Source organism: Denticeps clupeoides, unplaced genomic scaffold (genome assembly GCF_900700375.1).
Source record: "Denticeps clupeoides unplaced genomic scaffold, fDenClu1.1, whole genome shotgun sequence".
Classification (NCBI taxonomy): Eukaryota; Metazoa; Chordata; class Actinopteri; order Clupeiformes; family Denticipitidae; genus Denticeps; species Denticeps clupeoides.
Window position 1 is genome coordinate 357,451 of NW_021629993.1, and position 17,500 is coordinate 374,950.

At 49.0% G+C, this 17,500-nt stretch overlaps 2 protein-coding genes across 4 annotated transcripts in view; both read left to right on the forward strand.

The window, feature by feature from the left end:
• Nucleotides 1–272: 272 nt before the first annotated feature.
• On the forward strand, nucleotides 273–6,638 carry vwf (von Willebrand factor; the record flags this gene model as incomplete). The annotated part of the gene is made up of 22 exons (XM_028967466.1): nucleotides 273–486; nucleotides 563–727; nucleotides 815–861; nucleotides 1,230–1,407; nucleotides 1,512–1,726; nucleotides 1,859–2,051; nucleotides 2,181–2,501; nucleotides 2,616–2,869; nucleotides 2,994–3,096; nucleotides 3,194–3,262; nucleotides 3,362–3,466; nucleotides 3,572–3,777; nucleotides 3,868–4,017; nucleotides 4,120–4,215; nucleotides 4,419–4,602; nucleotides 4,699–4,739; nucleotides 4,831–4,947; nucleotides 5,031–5,129; nucleotides 5,524–5,652; nucleotides 5,741–5,780; nucleotides 5,894–5,991; nucleotides 6,244–6,638. Coding segments are annotated over 22 exons (3,219 nt in total), but the record flags the coding sequence as incomplete, so codon positions are not given.
• A 966-nt stretch (nucleotides 6,639–7,604) lies between these two features.
• The window catches only part of ano2a (anoctamin 2a), a 20,871-nt gene continuing 10,975 nt past the window's right edge, over nucleotides 7,605–17,500 (forward strand). The window contains exons 1-13 of one of the 3 annotated variants that reach the window (XM_028967379.1): nucleotides 7,605–7,753; nucleotides 10,770–10,897; nucleotides 11,726–12,034; nucleotides 14,184–14,276; nucleotides 14,434–14,585; nucleotides 14,653–14,707; nucleotides 14,785–14,836; nucleotides 14,939–14,994; nucleotides 15,095–15,142; nucleotides 15,270–15,334; nucleotides 15,447–15,581; nucleotides 16,157–16,317; nucleotides 16,844–16,926. In XM_028967379.1, the coding sequence (XP_028823212.1) occupies nucleotides 7,723–7,753; nucleotides 10,770–10,897; nucleotides 11,726–12,034; nucleotides 14,184–14,276; nucleotides 14,434–14,585; nucleotides 14,653–14,707; nucleotides 14,785–14,836; nucleotides 14,939–14,994; nucleotides 15,095–15,142; nucleotides 15,270–15,334; nucleotides 15,447–15,581; nucleotides 16,157–16,317; nucleotides 16,844–16,926 (1,368 nt within the window). In that variant the 5' untranslated portion in view covers nucleotides 7,605–7,722. The other 2 variants (XM_028967380.1, XM_028967381.1) reach the window with 2 other exon arrangements.

Here is a 17,500-nt window from a genome sequence, read left to right on the forward strand (position 1 = left end):
GAAGTGATTGTTATTGTGATACACAGCAGCACAGCACACGGTGCACACAGTGAAATGTGTCCTCTGCATTTAACCATCACCCTGAGTGAGCAGTGGGCACCATGACAGGCGCCCGGGGAGCAGTGTGTGGGGACGGTGCTTTGCTCAGTGGCACCTCAGTGGCACCTTGACGGATCGGCATTCGAACCGGCAACCTTCTGATTACGGGGCCGCTTCCTTAACCGCTAGGTCACCACTGCCCCCCCCCCCCCCCCCCAATATTAATAAAAATAAGGGAAATAAATGAGTTAAGATTCCTGAGATTCCTGGCCTTGTTTTCACTTTTTATCGTGCGTTTTGCAGGTGCTGCGCTGCGATTGGCTGTTCAAACATCCATGTCCTCTGCCAGTGGGGGTCGAGTGGGTGTGGCCAAGGTCGTAGTGATGGTGGTGACTGAGCGGTCGGCCGACTCGGTGCAGGAAGCTGCTGCTGATGCTCTGACTGCTGGTACGGTACATGGCAGAGGGTCACATGACTCCAGGCCATCTGGTTGAGGTTTTACCCATGATGCTTTGCGTGGCAGGTGTGTCCGTGTTTCCTGTGGGGATTGGGAAGAACTTTGATCAGGCAGAGCTGAGCGTCCTCGCTGGTGCACACACACCAAGCAACTCCATCCGGCTCAGCAGCACAGATGACCTCATCGCTATGGCAACACTTGGACACACCTTCATTGACAAACTGTGCAGAGGTGAGAATACGAACTTCAGGGTGGCCCAGAGAACATTTCACATCATACACACACACACACTGTAGTGATGATGTGATTGTTCTCCAGCTGGACCCCCAGGCGTTTGTGTAGATGATGAAGGCAGTGAGAGGAAGGTGAGTAACAACAACAATACAACACACACAACCACAATACCAACACAAGGTAGAAGACCCTTAAATAAGAAGGTTGCCAAGGTGCCACCAAGATCCCCCTGATGAAGGTCCCGTCCCCACACACTGCTCCCCGGGCGCCTGTCATGGTGGCCACTGCTCACCTAGGGTGATGGTTAAATACAGAGGACACATTTTACCATGTCACTGTGTGTTGTGCTGCAGTGTCTCACCATGACAGTCACTTCACGGTCACTTTTTTTAACCCCAGCAGCACCAACCACCTGCCCCACCCCCATCAACTCATGCATCACAACTGAAACCTGCATAAGAAAAATAAGAAATGGTATGTGTGTGTGTGTGTGTGTTAGCCGGGCGAGACCTGGCTGCTGCCTGGAGGATGCCACTCTGTCCTGTGCCACCCCGGTGGTGCGGTGACGCTGCAGAGCCACATGGTGAACTGTGAGAGGATGGAGCCTCCGACCTGCAGAAGCAGCATCAGACCTGTGAAAGTGAAGGAGCGCTGTGGCTGTAGCTGGGCGTGTCCCTGTATGTGTACTCACACACACACACACACATATCAGACTCACATGTAGTCCTGCAGCAGATGCTTTTATGCAGCCTGAGTGTGTTTACTCCCTCGTCCCGTTCAGGCACCTGCATGGGCAGCTCCTCCAATCACGTGGTGTCGTTCGGGGGCGTGGCCCTGAAGCTGGAGGGATTCTGCTCCTACACCCTCCTGCGTGTGGGAGACCTGCAGCTGGTTCTCCATACTGCACCATGTGACGCCGTGTCCAATCAGATCTGCATGGAGGCTGTGGAGCTGAGGGGGGGCGGGGTCGACGTGGTCCTGATGCGCGATATGAAGGTGAACAGTCGTCATAGCGACACAGTCGTCACCTGCACTGACCCAGGCCTCTGGTTCACCTGTTACAGATTCCTGTTCGTGTGTGTGTTCATGCATTCATGTGTGTGTGTGTGTGTGTGTGTGCGCGTGCAGGTGAAAGTGGGCGGAGCCCTCACTGCTGTCCCGTTCCGTGTTGAAGGGGTTGAGGTGTCTCAGTTTGGTGCCGTGTTGCATCACATGTGGGTGGAGCAGGTGGGCGTGACCGTGACATTTACCCCTCACAGCAACGAGTTCACCATCACCCAGGATGTTGCCATGACAACTAACGTGACCGCTGGCATATGTGGTACGTCCTCTTCCTGACTTGTGTGTTTTATATTATTAGATTCGTATTTGACCCACGGTGCCTCATATTCCTCTTTATTATTTTACTTGATGACGTTTATCTGGTCCTGTTTGAATTCCTCATTTCCAGGCTCCTGTGACGACGATCGATTGTTCATGTCTGACGGCGCTGTGACCTCTGACCCCGTGCGATACCTGCGCTCGTGGGTGCGGGGTCAGTGCACGTCGGGTCCGGCGGACGTGTGTGAGTTGGGGGTGGCGGGACGCTGCGCGGCGCTGCTGCAGGACGCGTTTAAACCGTGCCACGCCGCGGTCCCACCCGACCCGTACCTGGTCCTGTGTCGCGAGGTGGCGTGTCACCCTAAAGACGTGTGTGACCTCATCTCGGCCTACAGCGGTGTGTGTCGGCACCAGGGAGTGTGTGTGAAGTGGAGGAGCCCGGACCTCTGCCGTGAGTCCAATCCACTTTTAACAATAAGTCATAACTTGTTTCAGCTAATTAAACGTGTTAATTACTGTTCAGTCATATTGCATTTTGTGTGTGTGTGTGTGTGTGTGTGTGTAGCGATGTCTTGTCCCAACTCCATGCAGTACGCAGCGTGTAAGACGGGCTGCGTGGAACAGTGTGGGCGTGGCCAGCCATTTACCAGTAGCGTGATGGAGCTGGGAGACGGTGTTGCCATGGGAAACGGGACGCAGTGCTGGGACACGCCCACCGAAGGGTGTTTCTGTGCTGAGGGTGAGGTGGTGCAGGGAGACGAGTGTGTGAGCAGAGAAGCGTGCACTTCGTGCGTGGACCAGGATGGGCACACACACCCGGTCAGCAAACACACACACACACACACACACACCACAAGGAAATCATTAGAATTACACACACTAGTATAGACAGCAGAGTAATATTTGTGGCATTGTATATTTGTGTTTGTGTGTGTGTGTGTAGTATTTGCACAGCTGGACTCCTGCAGATAACCCCTGTCTGATGTGTGTGTGTTTGGATCAGCAACACGTCAACTGCACCACCGTCCCCTGCACCAACTCTAAAGGTGACAACATCCACACAGCGTCTCATACTGACTGGCTGCTGTGGAAGTGTGTGTGTGTGTGTGTGTGTGTTTAAGGTTATGAACTGTTGTGTTACAGCACCTGTCTGCGGACGCTGCGAAATCCTAAAAGAGAAGAAATCTAACTGCTGCCCAGAGTATGAGTGTGGTAAGAAGTGTGTGTGTGTGTGTGTGTGTGTGTGTGTGTGTGTGCGCGCTATAAATGAGTTTGGGTGTAGTTTGCATTATTTGTGTGGTCTGTGTTAAGTGTGTGATGTGCAGAACTGTGAACCCACTGCTCCACCCAAATGTGCAAATGGCCAGACTGTGGTCCTTACCAACCCAGGAGGGTGTGTACCGGCTTTTGAATGTGGTAGGTAGACACACACACACACACACACACACACACACACACACTCACCTCTGCCATGTACACAAATAACAATATGGATTTCTCCCGCTCTTCTATCACTCTCAGTCTGTAAAAAGGGGGCGTGCCCCGTCCAGGCCCCACCCACCTGCCCAAGTCACAAGCGCTTGTCCGTCAGACAGACCGAGTGCTGTGATTTGATGGAGTGCGTGTGTGACTGTCATAACTCCACCCACTCATGTCCTCCTGGATACATCACCATGGAAACGACCAATGACTGCGGCTGTGTTGAGATCACCTGCAATCCTGACAGGGTGTGTGTGAGTGTGTGTGTGTGTGTGTGTGTGTGTGATTCTGCCCACCCCAGCATCTCACAGTCTTCCTGTAAATGGATGTGTTTGCAGGTGTGTGTGGTTGAGGGCGTGGTCTACCAGGTGGGCCGGCAGTGGGCGGGGCACTGTAAGACCTGCAGCTGCACAGAACTGAAGGACGATGCAACTGGACTCCACATCAGCCAGTGCAGAGAGACGGTGTGCAATGAGATCTGCCCGCTGGTGAGCAACACACACAGCAGACCTGAGAAGAAGCAGCAGGAACGCCTGAAGGTTCTAACGTGGTTCTACACACCGTGTGTGTGTGTGTGTGTGTGTGTTCAGGGATCCTCGTATTCCCAGGCAGCAGGTGAGTGTTGTGGGGAGTGTGTGAAGACCAGCTGCTTAGAGGAAGGACTTCATGGAGGACGGCTCAGAGAGGTGTGTGTGTGTGTGTGTGTGTGTGTTTTTCCCTCTATATCTTATTATTAAATGTCAGCAGGAAATATCAGCAAGACTGCAGGATAAAATAAGTTTTCCACACGTTCTTTGTGCACCATAAACATCGATCAATAATTTAGTAATTATTCACGCATTAATATTCCTATTAAAGGAATATTATTGACTTGTGACGGTGTGTTCAGGTGGGTGAGCGATGGCAGGCTGACACCCGCGGGTGTGTCTGGGGCGAGTGTGTGCGTGTGAATCAGGAAGTCTTCGTCACCCACAGCAACACTTCCTGTCTGCTGATGGACGTCCCCACCTGTCCTCTGGGCACTGAGCTCAGCTGCAACACGATTGACCGCTGCTGTCCCACCTGCCACTGTGGTAACACACACACACACACACACACACACACGCACATACACTTATACACACACACACACACTACTTCTCCACCCCGTAATGTTTGTTTTCCTCCAGAGCCGCTGGACGTTTGTGTGTTGAACCACACCCTCATTGCGGTGAGCGAAGTGTGTAGAAGATGGATGGGGTTGTGGTGTTTTTGGGGTGATTATTGTAATTGTGTGTGTGTGTGTGTGTGTGTGTGTGTAGGCGGGTGAGAAGGTGATGGTGGATGTGTGTACGCACTGTGACTGTGTCCTGGCTGAGGGACTGGTGAAGAAGCCTCAGCTCTCCTGTCGCAAGATCAGGTGCTCCCCTTGCCCAGAGGTACTTCATGTCTTCATCTTCATCATCATCATCACAATCCCGTTCGGTACTGTCTCCATAACAACCGATACTGTGTTGTGTAGGGTTACACAATGGAGCCAATTCAAGACTCCTGCTGCGGTCGTTGTGTTGCTTCTGCTTGCAGCATCATGCGTCCTGATAGGCGCTTGATGAACCTGAAGGTTGGACCAGTCACACACACTCACACACACACACACACACACACACACACACTCACTCCCTCCACATCACGTTTATCTAGCGGTTAAGGAATCCCGAATGCGGTAATAATAAGAAAGCAGCACAGTGTGAGGTGGTGAGAGATGAATTCCAGTGCAGTGTGCAGTACTGTTCTTCATTACCTGCCCGTGTCAGGAAGATGGTGTGTTTGTGTAAAAGTATATCAGGTGTGTATCAGATGAGTTCCACACTTTTTACACATTTATAGAAAGTCCTTCGTTCATTAACTTCCAGTTTAAAATGCTTCATAATAAAAATGCTACGTCTGGGTAATAAGACTTCACTCTCATGTAAATATTAACATCTTGTGTGTGTGTGTGTGTGTGTGTGTGTCAGGCAAACAGCACTCTTCAGGACGGTTGTGTTCACTACTCCTGCAGTGTGAACAAAGACAGTGACCTGGTCCTGGAGACCCGAATAACGACGTGTCCTCCATTCGAGCGCCAGCGCTGCCTGCAGCACGGGGTACAATCACACCACACGCACACACACACACACACACACACACGTTTCCACTCTACTGACTGGTGTGTGTGTGTGTGTGTGGTTGCAGGGGAAGATCTCACAGATCGGGGACAGCTGCTGTGAGATGTGTAAGTTTCAACCTTGATCAGGCTAAATAGGAAACTGAATCTTAGGATCAGGGAACTTCTGAACACCAGATGAAGGATTGTGTGTGTATGTGTGTGTGTGTGTGTGTGTGCAGGTACCGAGCCAGAATGTAGAAGGACGCTGGGTGTGTTGAACTTCATCAATGTTGAGGACTGTCAGTCAGAAGAAAAGGTTGAGCTGCACTACTGTGAGGTATAAACTCTCTCTCTCTCCACACACACACAGACGTAAAGAAATACATTTAGTCTCTCTATAAAGGCCTCTCTCTCTCTCTCTCTCTCTCTCTCCACACACACACACACACAGACGTAAAGAAATACATTTAGTCTCTCTATAAAGGCCTCTCTCTCTCTCTCTCTCTCTCCACACACACACACACACAGACGTAAAGAAATACATTTAGTCTCTCTATAAAGGCCTCTCTCTCTCTCTCTCTCTCTCTAGGGGAAGTGTGACAGCAAGGCTGTGTATTCTGTTGAGAAGCGCGCTGTGCAGCAGGAGTGTGTGTGCTGTTCCTCCACCGGGACGGAGCCACTGAGTGTCACCCTGCGCTGCAAGAATGGAACCCTGTCACACACACAGCTGCTGTCCGTCACCGGCTGTGACTGCCAGAAGCGACCCTGCGCGCCTGGACCATAACACACACACACACACACACACACTCTGCTGGCTTTGCTGGTGTGTGTGGTTTTTCTTCATGTAAACCTGGCTGTAGATGCTCTGATCTGTAATAACCATCCTGTAGATGAGCAGCGCTTTAATAAACATCTACACCATCTGATCTCGACAATCCAGAAATGCAAATTCTGCTGTTTCAGATGTCAATAAAATATATTTCTATTATTATTATTGGTGATGATTGAAACCTGACTCCATCTTTTGACAATTCAACACGTCAAGATCTGTGTGTGAATGTGTGTAAGTGTTTATGTGTATATTTGTGTGTGTAATTGTGTGTGTGTGTGTGTTTTGTGTGTGTGTACGTGTGTGTGTGAATGTGTAAGTGTTTGTGTGTGTGAGTGTTTATGTGTATATAATTGTGTATGTATATTTGTGTGTGTGCATGTAGGTGTTTGTGTATTTTTCTGTGTGTAAGTGTGTGTGTGTTTATGTGTATATAGTTGTGTGTGTAAATGTGTATATTTGTGTGTGTGTTTATGTGTATATAGTTGTGTTTGTATGTGAATGTGTGTGAGTGTTTATGTGTAAGTAGTTGTGTGTGTAAATGTGTATGTGTGTGTGTGTGTGTGTGTGTGTGTGTGAGTGTTTATTTGTATTTTTCTGTGTGTGTGTGTGTGTGTGTTTATGTGTATATTTGTGTGTGTGTTTATGTGTATATAGTTGTGTGTGTAAATGTGTATATTTGTGTGTGTGTTTATGTGTATATAGTTGTGTGTGTATGTGAATGTGTGTGAGTGTTTATGTGTAAGTAGTTGTGTGTGTAAATGTGTATATGTGTGTGTGTGTGTGTGTGAGTGTTTATTTGTATTTTTCTGTGTGTGTGTGTGTGCATGTGAGTGTGTGTGTGAATGTGTGTTTATGTGTATTTACTTTACTTTACTTTACTTTATTTGGCAGACGCTTTTATCCAAAGCGACTTACAATGGGAAGACACCAGCAATTCTCGTTCGAATTTTTCTGTGTGTAAGTGTGTGTGTGTGTTTATGTGTATATAGTTGTGTGTGTAAATGTGTATATTTGTGTGTGTGTTTATGTGTATATAGTTGTGTGTGTATGTGAACGTGTGTGAGTGTTTATGTGTAAGTAGTTGTGTGTGTGTGTGTGTGTGTGTGTGTGTATCCGTTTCCTCGTCGCGCTCTCGGAATTAACAGTGTCCTCTCGCGATAATCTCGCCTTTATCACCGGGGCCACGAGCGGATTGTCCAGCATCTCAGTCCTCGGGCGTCCTCTGCACCGGCGGACATGTCCCAGAACCGAGCCGCCTCCGGTACCGGTGAGTCCCGCGCCGAGCCGCGCGCGCACGGGCGACTGTTGCGCGCGCGCCCGCCCGCCCGTCGCGACCCGAGTCACCCGGCGCGTGTCATAACTGGACGGAAATATGATTCTGACGCGAGAGCCGCGGTTCTCCGGCGGGTGGAGGTGAAGGTGCTGGTGGAGGTTCTGGTGAAGGTGAAGGTGCTGGTGAAGGTGAAGGTGCTGGTGAAGGTGGAGGTGCTGGTGGAGGTGGAGGTGGAGGTGGAGGTGCTGGTGGAGGTGGAGGTGGAGGACATGGTGGAGATGTTGGTGGCCCGGTTCGGGTTCCTGGAGTCTCTGCTGCGGACCCGCTTCATCTTGATATAATTAGGCGCGTTAATCCGGCCTATTTTCGGGCGCCTGCTGCCGCTGACGCGCGGACGCGCGCCGCCGGTTCCGTTAACGCGCGTGACGCTCGCGCGCCTCGAGCTGCGCGCCAGAACCGCGGCGCGAACGCGACACGACGCGAGCCGAGACGGACACGGGGGACAGGGGAGAAAGTGCGGCTGCGACGCGCCTGTCCTGCGGGACGCGGCTGCGCGACAGCAAAGACGCTTAACGCCGTTAAGAGCCGCAGATCCCCCTGTTTACCCTGTTTACCCTGTTTACCGGACCGGCGGCGCGGCCACGTGCAGAGGGACAGAGGTCCAGGACAGAGGTCCAGGACAGAGGTCCAGAACTGAGGTCCAGGACAGAGGTCCAGGACAGAGGTCCAGAACTGAGGTCCAGGACAGAGGTCCAGAACTGAGGTCCAGGACAGAGGTCCAGAACTGAGGTCCAGAACTGAGGTCCAGAACTGAGGTCCAGGAGAGATGGTCCAGGACAGAGGTCCAGGACAGAGGTCCAGAACTGAGGTCCAGAACTGAGGTCCAGGACAGAGGTCCAGAACTGAGGTCCAGGACAGAGGTCCAGAACAGAGGTCCAGGACAGAGGTCCAGAGCTGAGGTCCAGGACAGAGGTCCAGAACAGAGGTCCAGAGCTGAGGTCCAGGACAGAGGTCCAGGACAGAGGTCCAGAACTGAGGTCCAGAACAGAGGTCCAGGACAGAGGTCCAGGACAGAGGTCCAGAACAGAGGTCCAGAGCTGAGGTCCAGGACAGAGGTCCAGAACAGAGGTCCAGAGCTGAGGTCCAGGACAGAGGTCCAGAACAGAGGTCCAGGACAGAGGTCCAGGACAGAGGTCCAGAACAGAGGTCCAGAGCTGAGGTCCAGGACAGAGGTCCAGAACAGAGGTCCAGAGCTGAGGTCCAGGACAGAGGTCCAGGACAGAGGTCCAGAACTGAGGTCCAGAACAGAGGTCCAGGACAGAGGTCCAGGACAGAGGTCCAGAACTGAGGTCCAGGACAGAGGTCCAGGACAGAAGTCCAGAACTGAGGTCCAGAACTGAGGTCCAGGACAGAGGTCCAGAACTGAGGTCCAGGACAGAGGTCCAGAACAGAGGTCCAGAACTGAGGTCCAGAACAGAGGTCCAGAACAGAGGTCCAGGACAGAGGTCCAGAACTGAGGTCCAGGACAGAGGTCCAGAACAGAGGTCCAGAACTGAGGTCCAGAACTGAGGTCCAGGACAGAGGTCCAGAACTGAGGTCCAGAACAGAGGTCCAGAACTGAGGTCCAGGACCTTCCCTGGTCCTCCCTGTTTGGGTCCTGCAGGTTCCCCTCAGGAATTTGTCCTGTCCTGTATTTAACCATCACCTTTGGTGACAGTGGGCACCATGACAGGTGCCCGGGGAGCAGCGTGTGGGGACCTCAGTGGCACCTTGGCGGTTCAGGGACCTTCTGAATACGGAGCCGCTTCATTTCCGCCACTGGCCCAAAATAAGACAGACCATCTTAAATAAACGGAGGTCCCGCCCCACATTGTCATTGTGTCACCGTGTAGATGTTCCCAGGCCCGTCAGGCTCGTCTTCCTCGCTGCTCCGATTAATGCTCTTATTTACCAGTCGGTGAGTTTTGGTGGATGACCCTCCCTCGGCAGGTTTGCTGTGGTGCCATAATCTTTCCATTTTATAATAATGGAGTTAACGGTGCTTTTAATTACATTTTTTTTATTTGATTAACATTAAAGCGTTTTTTTTTTTTATATTTTACTTTTAAATAATTACGAGTCGTTACAGCATTTTACACGTAACTAGTTACCAGGGAGAGTATAAATATTGAGAACGTGGCTCCGCCTCCCCCTTCGTTAGCCACGCCTCGGTTTTTGCTGCTGTCAACTTCCACCTGGATTTGAAGAACCGTGAGACGATGGGAGGAGCTTCGCCAGGTTGGAACATGAATAAAGACTTCATGTACATTCACGTCCACTGTAAAAACTCCTGCGCGTGTGTGTTTGTGTAAAGACCCGCCCACCTCTGGGTCACCACCTTAGCCAGTCATCGTCACTGATGCAGTTGCTGCACTTTGCCAAAGAAATGAAAAGAGCTTGTGACAATGTACATAATAAGGAGTGCTGTATTGATCAAATTTGATTGATTGATTGATTTCCTGCTCCTGTGGCTCGATTACAGTAACGCGTCGCATGTAACGACATTGTAACCATGGAAACAGTTGTTCAGTAACAGATTACCTGTTACTGTTTTTAAGAACACTGCGACGCCGTTATTCCCATTATTGGTTTTTATAACCAGGGGGCTATCAGAACAGGCTTAGATGCACTGAGATCATTTGACCCCTGCATTGTCGAAGGTGGATCTTATTTAACTAATTAAGTGGCTTTTGGAGGAAGTGGTTGGAGCTTCAAAGCTCAATCCAATCAAGCGTCTGTGGAACTGGAGAAAATAGTTCCATTCGTTACAAGACTTGCACGATCTGCTGCTGATGGTCTGGTATCTGGTGAAGTCCGTTCCTCAGCAGGTCAGGTGGGTGGTGTTAATGGTCTGAAATGACCAGTGAAGGCTTCCCAGAATGTTCCTTTGAAACCCTGCGTTTGTGAGGATATGACGGTGTAGAGTTCCTGTGATGCGTGGACCACACGCCGCTCTTCCTTTTTTACTCAGAAACGTGGAACGGAGCCCCTGAGCGCATGCGGGACAAGCTGTGTGGTGTGGCAAGAGACCTGTCCCAACTGGGCTTGGACACTGCCAATGGGACGCAGGACGGAACAGATGAAGAACAGCCAGCCTCGGTACGTGCATGCGCGTGTGTGTGTGCGTGTGTGTGTGTGTCCACGTAACTTTTATTGTGCACCTTCAGCACATTTTCTACTTACTAGTCACCTACTCACTGTTAGCACTTATTCACCCTTCCAACGTAACACTAGCCCCTCCCACCTTCCTCTAACCTAGCACCTAAACCTAACATTAACCCCTCTGACATCACCCCAACCCCTCCCACCTTACCCCAACTCCTCCCACCTTACCCCAACCCCTCCCACTTACCCTTACACCTAAACGTAACCTTAACCCCTCTGACATCACCCCAACCCCTCCCACCTTACCCTAACCTTAACCCGTCTGACATCATCCCAACCCATCCCACCTTACCCCAACTCCTCCCACCTTACCCCAACCCCTCCCACGTTACCCCAACCCCTCCCACTTACCCTTACACCTAAACGTAACCTTAACCCCTCTGACATCACCCCAACCCCTCCCACCTTATCTCAACCCCTCCCACCTTACCCTAACCTTAACCTGTCCGACATCATCCCAACCCCTCCCACCTTACCCCAACCCCTCCCACCTTACCCAACTCCTCCCACCTTACCCCAACCCCTCCCACCTTACCCCAACTCCTCCCACCTTACCCCAACCCCTCCCACGTTACCCCAACCCCTCCCACTTACCCTAACACCTAAACCTAACTTTAACCCCTCTGACATCACCCCAGCCCCTCCCACCTTATCTCAACCCCTCCCACCTTACCCCAACCTTAACCCGTCCGACATCACGCCAATATATCGAAAATGTCGAACACATGCATGAGTTATTGACTGTGGAGCGTCCATGTTTAGGAGCAGCGTGCGGCGCTGCCCCGCGGCGGCCTGTGTTTGGCGGACGGCGTGAGGCGGGTGGACTACGTGCTGGTTTATCACTGCAAGAGGCGCAGCCTGCAGTCCCGCCTCTCCAACGGTTCCGTCCCGGGACTCGGCCGCTCCCTCAGCAGGAGGAACACGCAGGTGGAGCTGGGGGAGGTGGACGCGGAGGCGTCGTCAGGGGCGGGGCTGGAGGGGAAGCCCAGTGAGGCGGAGAAAGCCCTGCTCAGGGAGGAGTTTGAGGCGGGGCTACAGAGAGAAGGACTGCAGATTGAACGAGATAAAGAGGTGAGGTCACGCACTGCTGTGTTTATGTTCCAGACGTTACCCCCTCTTTTACTGTGTGTGTGTGTGTTCCTGTTTGTGTGTGTGTGTGTGTGTGTGATGAATAAAAAGAAGCGTGAGAGAAAGCAGGATGTCGCTAGATCTGATTGGTGGTTATCTCTGGCGACGTTGGATTAGAACAGTTGAGTGCTAACGTCTCCAGGCAAAGGGCAGATTATGGCTGATCCTGTGGAGGTGTGTGTTACTGTGTGTTATTGTGTGTGTTAATATCTGCCGGTTCTTGATGCATGTTAAGGTGCTAGAATCTGTCCGTGTTCTGAATGGACCCGTAATGCATGTACTTATATTAAAACCATGAGGATTCCCATGACCTTGTCTGTATAGAGTTGACCTGTCAGCAGCAGGATTTATATAAATCATCCACAAATGAGCCCCAGAGTGACAGGGCAGGATGGACGCAGGCCAGGGACGGTCACCCCTCACAGCTGCATGCTGTAAAATGGGACATACGCTCTTCTAATTACTTATAATAACCTACTCGGCTTGGATCAGGGCCTGTTTCATGCATCAATAAAGAGGCACATTCCCAATGATCAATATATTTTCACGTGCACCATATAAATTATGGTGTCATATATTATACAGACCAGATTAAAGTAAATGAATGAGCTGGACTAAAATAATAAAACACTGAGATGTTTCCTCCAAAATTCTTCAGTCACAACCTGTCAAATCTGCAGATATTTTGCATGACTTTATATTGAAAAACGAATAAACGAGTTTAATAAAGGGTCAGGATGGTATAAGAACATCATCGGTGTTGTGGTTCTGCCATGGTTCTATGTCCTCTGTGTGCTGTAGAGGACTGGGGGACAGAAGACAGGACAGAATGTGGGCCAGAAGCATCCTCCCCCACTCATATACAGCGACATACGGCTGGCTTTCAGTGGAAGTGTGAGATTAGTTGCTGAATTAGAGAGCTTACACATCTCCCATAAGCCCTCTGAGTGCTTTTGTGTTAGTGGGTCTAAAACCACAACAGAACCTCACTGTATGCAAACTTGTAATTATCAGCAATTAAAATCTAGTGCAGATAAATGACAGCATATGTCTGATGCATCATGATCTGAGAAAGCAGCAGCGGCTGTAAAATGTCTTCACCGTCTGTCGTGACTGAATAAGAGCATTAGATGTGGTGAAAGAAGCGAGTAAAGATGTTTGAGAGCGGTGCTCATTTGGATTAAAATTCTTTGTGAGAGCCGTATCTAGCCCAAGAAGAATTACTGCATCAACGCTTTTACTGCAGGACTCATCATTCTAATGTGGGGAAATTTCTACACACCAAAATGTTCAAATGACAAAAATGAGCTGCCATCATGTTTATTATTGGATCATGGCTGAAAATAGTTGGACCCATTGTTGATCCCTGAGGGACTCCGTATGCTATATTTTCTTTACGTAACACAAAATCGCCTTTGCTAATAGAAGAAGGTCTCTGAGTATTGCCACTACAATATCTGTTTGATGGATTATCAAAATGACCTTTTTTCACTGCTTCTGGACATGTCTGCACAGAATCAAGCTTTTTATTCAGTTGCTTTGTGCATAAGAAGTTCTGTCATTTTTCTAATGATACACAAAAGTCATTTTGCATGTAGAGCAATAACTAGAATAGAATAGTTAGAAGGCATTACCAATAATCTATTAGTGTCCAATAGTTGTGTGTGATCAGCATTAGCATGAATGAGGAGGTATGAATGATTATGAAGGTCTGAATGATGGAGATACAGCTAAACATGCACTTTGAACCACTGTTCAGTAAAAGAATGTCTTCTGTTCCATCGACAATTTTTCCAGAAAGTTGACTGTAAACGTTGGTGGTAAATGGGCGGCCGTATTGGGTGGAACCTATCGAGGGTAAATATGAAAGTGGGAGGATGTTTTCTGCATCCCTGATTGCAGCCTGTGTGTCTTGGTGAGAAAGTCTTGGCAGCAGCGGTGGCTTTTTAGATCCTTTTCCATCTGATCATGTTAATCTTCACCGGTGAAGATCTTGGCTAATGAAGAATCTCCCCAAATGACATTGTGCTTCTTCCCGGGAGCTGAGGTCAGTAAATCCTGCGTAACGCTGCTGTCCATGTCTGCTCTCCAGCCCAGGACAGTTCGATTCGTCCGTCTTCACGTCCCTTGGGCGGTCCTCAGCAGGGAGGCGGAGCTTCTGAAGATCAGCATTCCCACCAAGAAGGTAATAGCCCAACCCCGCCTCTTTTGGGTGGAGATGCGATGGCGTCTCTGATTCTGAGTGGAGATGCGATGGCGTCTCTGATTCTGAGTGGAGATGCGATGGCGTCTCTGATTCTGAGTGGAGATATGATGATGGCGTCTCTGATTCTCTCTGGCAGACGTATAAATTGCGGGAAAAGAAAGGCGTGGCCGGGGCGATAAGCTCCGTCTGGAAAAAGCTGAACGAGCCATTCCAGCCTGGAGTTCCCAACATGGAAACACCCGGCAGCAGAGTCCTGACACAGCCGTTCCGGCGAGATGCGCTCCACCTGTGAGTGCAACACACACACACACACACACACACAGGGTTCTTCATAAAGACTTTCATTGTTTTTCAGATTTGATTTTAAATCCAAAGATGACTTGTTTGACACGGCGACCCGGGGGAACATAGTGAGTCTCTCACACACACAACACCGTCCACAGTCATCCTGCACATCCACACACAACATGTCTTTGTGCATCTGCAGGTGTGCGAGATTCTTAGACGCACAACCTGTTCAAAAAGTGGACAAACGATGGGTAATGACCGCCGCTTCTTCCTCTTCCTCAGTTTAGATGACGATGTGATGCATTCATTGTGTGTGTGTGTGTGTGTGTGTGTGTGTGTGTGTGTGTGTTCAGGCCTCACTTCACTACTTGCCAAAGGAGTTTATAACGCTGCCTTCCCTCTGCATGACGTGAGTCTGGATCACACCTGTTTAATGCTGCTCTGACGTCGAAGGTGAAGATGGTGAAAAACAGAAATCTGTCTCTCTCTCTCTCTCTCTCTCTCTGCAGGGAGACTTTAATGCTTCTAAGGATAAGGAGCATCGAAACGACAGACAGGCGAGTTACACACTCACACACACACATCTGCAGCTCACACGCACGACACTCAGATCAAACTTGTAATTAGTGTTCATCACATGGATGGACTTGTTTGCCATAATACGTTTATAATATGAACTTGTAGATGCTGCAGGAGGAATGGGCAAATTACGGAGTTTTCTTTAAATACCAACCGGTTGACCTCATCAGGTCAGTGTGTGGTTCTGTGTTTAAACACTTTTTTATTTGTACACTTGCAGCTGTACACAGCTGCATTACACCGACTCCCCAAAATCAATGACTACTGTGTGTGTGTTGCCAGGCGGTATTTTGGGGAACAGATCGGTCTGTATTTTGCCTGGCTGGGTGTTTACACGCAGCTGCTGATTCCTGCATCTGTTATTGGAGTCATCATCTTTCTTTATGGATTCCTCACCGTTGACACCAACGTGCCCAGGTACAGACACACACACATTCAACGTGTTTTCTTTATCTTCATGACCATTTACGTTGGTAGATTCTCACTGAAGGCATCAAAACTATGAATGAACACATGTGGAGTTCTGTACTTAACAAAAAAAGGTGAAATAAGTGAAAACATGTTTTATATTCTAGTTTCTTTGCTCTGATTCCTGCTTTGAACACTCTTGGCATTCTCTCGATGAGCTTCAAGAGGTCGTCACCTGAAATGCTTCTCCAACAGTCTTGAAGGAGTTCCCAGAGGTGTTTAGCACTTGTTGGTCCAGCTCACCCCAAACCATCTGGACTGGGTTCAGGTCCGGTGACTGTGGAGGTCAGGTCTCCACTTTTTGTTAAGTCCAGAACTCCACATGTGTTCATTCATAGTTTTGATGCCTTCAGTGAGAATCTACCAACGTAAATGGTCATGAAGATAAAAACACGTTGAATGAGAAGGTGCATCCAGACTTTTGGCCTGTACTGCATATATACATATTTATACACGTGTATATATACATATTTCATGTTGTTAGCTCTTAATAATTGTGTGTGTGCCTGTGTGTTTGTTCTCAGTCAGGAGATGTGCGACTCGATGCTGAACTTCACCATGTGTCCCCTGTGTGACCGGGTGTGTGATTACTGGCAGCTGAATAGCATGTGCAGCACGGCGAGGGCGAGTTACCTGTTCGACAACACGGCCACCGTCGCCTTCGCCATCTTCATGTCTCTGTGGGGTCAGTAGAGCCTGTGGGCTGCATTGTGGGAGAGAGAGAGAGAGAGACTATACAGTTCTGTGCAAAAATCTTAAAAACAAAACCACTGTTCATCTAAGCTGCAAGCAAGTTTGGTAACGTAACAGCCCCCCATGTCAAATATTAATTCACCTTAAATGTTTTTTGCTGCAGAATTTCATTCTTTTCATGAAATGGTCACATGATGTGTGTAGAGAAAGAGACTCTGAGCAGCAACACTATATTGTTCTCCATCTTGCTTGTAGGAGATCACTCATGATCAGAGTTGGGAGAGACTTCTAGAACACATCTATACTTCAACATTATTACATTATTACCACTTTCACTTTTTAATCAGGTGTATTTCTGTCTTTTACACTTTCAGATGGTCCCATCCTGGAGTGTTTCAGTTACTCTGACTTTAATTAGTGTCACTGCTGTGGAAAATTACTGCACAATGCTGTATATTGGGTGTGTAACTGCATGTATTAACGTGTGTGCGTTTGTGTGTGTGTGTGTGTGTGTGTAGCTGCTGTGTTTCTCGAACACTGGAAGAGGAGGCAGAGATGTCTGCAGCACAGCTGGGATCTCACTGGTCTGGAGGAGGATGAGGTGAAACACACACACACACACACACACTTTAACCATGATCTCCATTATTATATGTGTTTGTGTGTGTGTGTGTGTGTGTGTGAGCTCATTGTACAGTCAAATATCCAGGCGGAATAAGCACCATATAAATAAAAATTGATTGATTGATTGATTGAAAATAGAAAAACCTTTTTGATGGCCACCGGGGTGATGTGTGTGTGAAAAGTAATTATTCTAAAATGAATTAATGAGTGTAAATTAACTGGTTTATTGGAAATAATTGATAGTCTGTAGATCGTTGGGTTCTTCTCTGGTCCAGTATTATCTGTAGTGCAGGATGAGTCAGCAGTGAAGATCTGAACAAACTGAACAAACCTTAATCCACTAAATCTCATCAGTTCTAATATGATGCATTCTCTACTTTACAGATAGGTGTGTGTGTGTGTGTGTGTGTGTGTATGCATGCTTGCGTGCGTACTTGAGTGTATCGTGACCATGAACTCCACAGCTTTATTATAGCAGGTCTCTGAGAGGTCAGGTGTGTGTGTGTGTGTGTGTGTGTGTGTGTGTGTGTAATGGGATTTAGCTTAAAGCA